The sequence below is a fragment of the Canis lupus genome, chromosome 18 (assembly GCF_011100685.1).
Source record: "Canis lupus familiaris isolate Mischka breed German Shepherd chromosome 18, alternate assembly UU_Cfam_GSD_1.0, whole genome shotgun sequence".
Lineage (NCBI taxonomy): Eukaryota > Metazoa > Chordata > Mammalia > Carnivora > Canidae > Canis > Canis lupus.
Genome location: NC_049239.1, coordinates 54,706,999 through 54,711,868, shown reverse-complemented (window position 1 = coordinate 54,711,868; position 4,870 = coordinate 54,706,999). Strand labels below are relative to the sequence as shown.

Here is a 4,870-nt window from a genome sequence, read left to right as displayed (position 1 = left end):
CACCCTCTGACCTAGGTCCTCTTGTGGCTTCCACTTGGCACTCCGGGTTTCCTGCTGTCCAAGTGCCTCATTTATGTGAGGTCAGTTCCAATGAGGAAAGCCACCGGGTTGAGAAAAGAGAATATTTACCTTTCCCACCAAGCTGATACCCAAGTAAATAGTGTGGTCCCATCCATGGAGCCCAGGCCCCACCCCTTTCCCTCCCTCCAGGTACAGCCTGGAGCATTTAAGAAGGCACCTCAATGAGCATGTCTCACACAAGACCACCGGGTCCAGAGACAGGCCAGGGCCTCCTTCGCCAGCCTCCTTGCCAGCCTCCTGCCCATCATGAAGCTCGCTGTCATCCTTGCCCTGGTCACCCTGGCTCTCTACTGCAGCCCTGGTGAGTTCCCAGAGACCCCTCCCCCAGGCCAGGCTCAGGAACCCTTCCTGCACCCTCCCTGGTTCTGCTTAGGACAGGGGACAGCTGTTTAGCTGGAATGCTGACTTCCAGCCAAGAAGCCGGGTCTGCGAACAGGCCTATCTCGGATACTTGGGGAGCACACTGAGCCGGGGAGGAAACCTGGAAGGGATCCCATCTTCCATAGCCAACAACTCAAGAATGACAGGGTCAAAACAGACTAGAGGCTGGAAAGGAGGAGATCCCGTATGGAGATTCCCGTAGGCATAATAATGAGCTCCTCAGAGCCCAGTCCTGGTGAGAGCCCAAGATGCCAAGAGACCTCGGTACAGTGCTGCCTTCACATTTGGGGTCTGCACACCACTCTGGCAGCCAAAGGGGCTAGAAGGAGCTACAGAGCCTCATGTCTCCAAAAGAAATCCAAGCTAAGGCAAGATCTTCCATTCTGGGCTTAGAGGAATATTCTAGAAAGGGATCTTCCCTTTGGGAAACTGCCAAACCAGAGTAGAGTTTTCTAAACATTTTCGTCCTCTGCCAAAAAGATTAGGAGTCTCTGAATAGTTGCAGCTGTCACTATGAGGGAAGGAATGAGGGAGAGGGAGGGAGGGAGAGAGAGGGAGAGAAGGAGGAAGAGAGAAAGAGAGGGAGAGAGAGAGAGAAGGAGGAAAAGGGGGGAGAGAGAGAGAGAGAGAGAGCAAGGGGGATCCCACCTCTCTCAACCCCGTGATCTTTTGGGAATTGGTTTTTACTCTGTATCAGCCTCTTCTACTGCTTTTAATAAACAAACACAAACAAAAAGGTTTTTGGGGTTTTGTTTTTTGTTTTTTTAGCCAATTTCAATTAATCCACTTTGAAAGTTTCATGACATCTATGGCAGTAGGTCTGATGACCCTGGGGGTTGGTGGCAGGAGAGTTGGAAAACCGAAACCAAGATGCACTGGGGACAAGTATTGTTCAGAGATATTTGTCTTTAAGGGGAAATAACATCATTTTGGACTGACATGTACAGTTGACCCCTGAACAGCATAGGGCTTCAGCGTGCTGACTGCCCCCCACACATTCAAAAATCTGCCTATAACTTTTGACTTTTAACTACTCCTAGCCTGCTCTTGACCAGAAACCTTACCAATAATATAAATCGCTGATTAACACATATTTTGTATGTTATATGTATTATATACTGTGTTCTGACAATAATACCCAACTTTTTCTTAATTTTTTTTCATTTTTTCTAGGCTATCCATTTCATTCGTCTTTCCAAATTGTCGCAAATCTCAAAAAAGATTTCCTTTTTTTTTTTTTAAATACTCTTTGGGGTATTTAGTTTTTTTTTAAGATTTATTTATTTATGATAGACATAAAGAGAGAAAGAGAGGCAGAGACACAGGAGGAGAGAGAAGCAGGCTCCCTGCAGGGAGCCCGACGTGGGACTTGATCTAGGGACTCCAGGATCAGGATCGCACCCTGGGCCAAAGGCAGGCGCTAAACCGCTAAGCCACTCAGGGATCCCCTCAAAAAAGATTTCCAACACACCTATTGAAAAAAAATTCACATGTAAGGGGCCCCAGGCAGTTCAATCCCATGTTGTTCAAAGGCCAATTGTACATTAATTAGATCTCAGGGCTGTGCATAGAGCAGGCAGCTCAGCAAGGTGGGGCTGAAATATGTTAGGGGGTGGATCTGGGATGCATGTGTATACTTGTCTGTGCACACAGGTAATAATAACAATAATAATATCTCCCATTTATTCAGCACCGACCATGTGCCAATCACTATTCTGAACCCCTTTTCATTCTTAACAATAACCCTGTGAAATTGGGATATTATTCCCATTTTACAGATGAGAAAGTGGAGCCACATAAAGATAAAGTACTTTGCCAGGTGACATAGTAAGTTGCAAAGCAGGACTCTAAGTTCTGGAGGGCATCTGACTTGGAGTGGCCACTTTGGGGTCCCTGGAGTCCAAGGCAGGGAAGCAGAAACTTTGCACACATGGCAAAGAATTCCAGAATGGGGACTGAGACTCAAGGCATAGGAACCAGTGACTGCCCCACATGTTCCTGGGGCAGGGGCCTAAAGGGGGAGCACAATCCAGGGAGCACTCCAGGCGGAGGGAACATAGTAGGGCCAGGCATGGACACAGAGGCTTGTGGGCCGGTGAGTAAGTGCACCACAGGGACCCAGAGCTCATGGAGGAAGCCTCTTCTGGGCCAGCTCAGGGGCTTGCACTTGGCCCACGCAAGTACTTCTTTCTGTGTGGCCCGACTGCCCCATGCTTCCCTGCACCAGCCACCTCCCCACCCCCGTGGCAAGTGGCTCAGACCATCACTAACCATTGGTAAGAGGCATGTTACTGGCAGAACAACAACCAGAAACCCTCGGTAGCCTCTTCCCAAACCCCACATTATGTAAAAGATCAGATCAGCAACTTCTTTCATCAGTGCTCTGCCTAGAACTCTAACGGAAAGAACAAATGGGGGGTGGGGGGGAGCCTGGGTGGCTCAGCGGTTTAGCACCACCTTTGGCCCAGGGCGTGATCCTGGAGACCTGGGATCGAGTCCCACGTCAGGCTCCCTGCAGTGAACCTGCTTCTCCCTCTGCCTGGCTCTGCCTCTCTCTCTCTCTCTCTGTGTGTGTGTGTGTGTGTCTCATGAATGAATAAATAAAACCTTTAAAAAAAAGAAAAAAGGAAAGAAAGAACAAATGCACCCCGCCCCACCCCCACCCAAGAAGTGCAAGGAGGGTAAGCCACGAAAGGCTGGCTGCAACCCCAGGAAGTCTCCCCACAGTGCCCAGGAGCACCAGCAGACCTACATTCAGCGCCATCCCAGCGCTACCTCCTGCTGACAGGCCCCCCTGCTTACATCTGGGGCAGGCCCAGCCAGGGCCCGGCCAGCTTGGAAAGGAGCCTGACACATGTACTCTCTCTTTTCCCTGCTTCAGCTTCTGCAGAGATCTGCCAGAACTTTCTAAATGTCATCAAAGCCCTCTTCCTGGACACGCCTTCCAGTTACCAGGCTGCACTTGAATTTTTCAACCCAGACGCAGACATGAAAGATGCAATGATCCAGCTGAAGAGTCTGGTGGACACCCTCCCCTCAAACACCACCGAGAACATCCTAAAGTTCACGGTACACAGCTCCCTTCATTCATGCTGCTTAGCAGTGGGTCCTCACTCCCTACCCTTCCACCCCACCCCACCCCACCTCACCCTGGTCCCTGGGCTATACAGCCTTGCCCATTTCTACTGACCCCTTTCTAATCCGGAGAGGAGAGTCCTGGTGCACATATTCCTCCAGGAAGCAGATTCAGTCATCTTACTTTTTTTTTTTTAAGATGTTTTTATTTATTCATTTGTTCACGAGAAACACAGAGAATGGCAGAGACACAGGCAGAAGGAGAAGCAGGCTCCCCGCAGGGAGCCTGATGGGGGACTTGAACCCGGAACCCCGGGATCAGGACCTGAGCCAAAGGCAGATGCTCAACCACTGAGCCACCCAGGTGCCCCAATACTCTTACCCTTTTTAAGAGGCTTCCAAGAAAAAATCAAAACTCTTACAAGCTTAGCTCTTCTAGAGCTACTGAACCTCTGAATTGACATTGAAGTTTCTGCATGTAGACATCTTGGCCTAACTTTGAGGTTTGCTCACCATTGTATTGGGATGTTTGTTTGTTTGTTTGTTTGTTTGTTTGTTTGTTTGTTTGTTTTAGGAGGCAGTCATAAAAAGCCCAGAGTGTGCTTAGGGTTTAGAAGCTGAAGATCTCCAACTGCTGAAGCTCCTGCTGCTCCCCAGATGCTTCTTCCACTCTGTCCCCAGCCTGGCTCCCCTCAATAAAGCATAAGCATCTCACACTTGTGCCCCCCACTCCACCTCTTTTTTGTTTGCCTGCTTGAGTGAGAAGATCCGCTACTGCTAGGGTAAGGATCACAGGTGCAAAGAGAAAGGCAGTAGCCATTGAAACATATCTCTGAGGGGCGCAGGTGACTCACTTCTGCCCCCCCCAACACCAGGCTAGCCACAAGAGGCGAGATGGTGTCCAGCACACACGCTCTTGCCTGGGCAGAGAGCCATCCAGGGCCCTGCTCAAACTTAACCCTACAGGAGAATAAAAAGGGGGTCCATATACAGTGGTGGCTGACCTCAGACAGACTCCTCAACCCCCAGCCATTTACTGATGAAATTAACTAAGCTGTAAATATTGGAGTTAATTATGCTATCCAGACACACCTGCAAGCAGAGATGGCGCTTTGCAGAGAGTTGTGTAGCCCAAAGATAAATGGAAACGTCCATTTCAAGCATGTGGACAGAGTATCTGGGACCTTTTTGGGGCTGGATGGGCCTGCATCAGAGCGCCTCACATCACACCCAGCACACAACCACTCATGGGAGGAATCGGGTTCTTGTAACACACTCAGGCAACAAAACCTGGAGGGGGTATAGGGTTCAGTTCCTTGATTAGGGATCCAGG

At 49.6% G+C, this 4,870-nt stretch overlaps 1 protein-coding gene across 1 annotated transcript; it reads left to right on the top strand.

Annotated features, from left to right (window-relative positions):
- The first annotated feature begins 225 nt into the window (after window positions 1–225).
- On the top strand, window positions 226–4,253 carry SCGB1A1 (secretoglobin family 1A member 1). The gene is made up of 3 exons (XM_038564295.1): window positions 226–382; window positions 3,344–3,531; window positions 4,112–4,253. Exons 1-3 carry the CDS (start codon window positions 328–330, stop codon window positions 4,142–4,144), a joined length of 276 nt encoding a protein of 91 aa, XP_038420223.1. The 5' UTR covers window positions 226–327; the 3' UTR covers window positions 4,145–4,253.
- The last annotated feature ends 617 nt before the right edge of the window (window positions 4,254–4,870 follow it).

Coding starts and splice junctions, on each gene's coding strand:
- SCGB1A1 (XM_038564295.1), top strand. CDS start 328: ATGAAGCTCGCTGTCATCCTTGCCCTGGTCACCCTGGCTCTCTACTGC. Junction 383..3,343: donor GGCTCTCTACTGCAGCCCTG/GTGAGTTCCCAG, acceptor TCCCTGCTTCAG/CTTCTGCAGAGATCTGCCAG. Junction 3,532..4,111: donor AGAACATCCTAAAGTTCACG/GTACACAGCTCC, acceptor TGTTTGTTTTAG/GAGGCAGTCATAAAAAGCCC.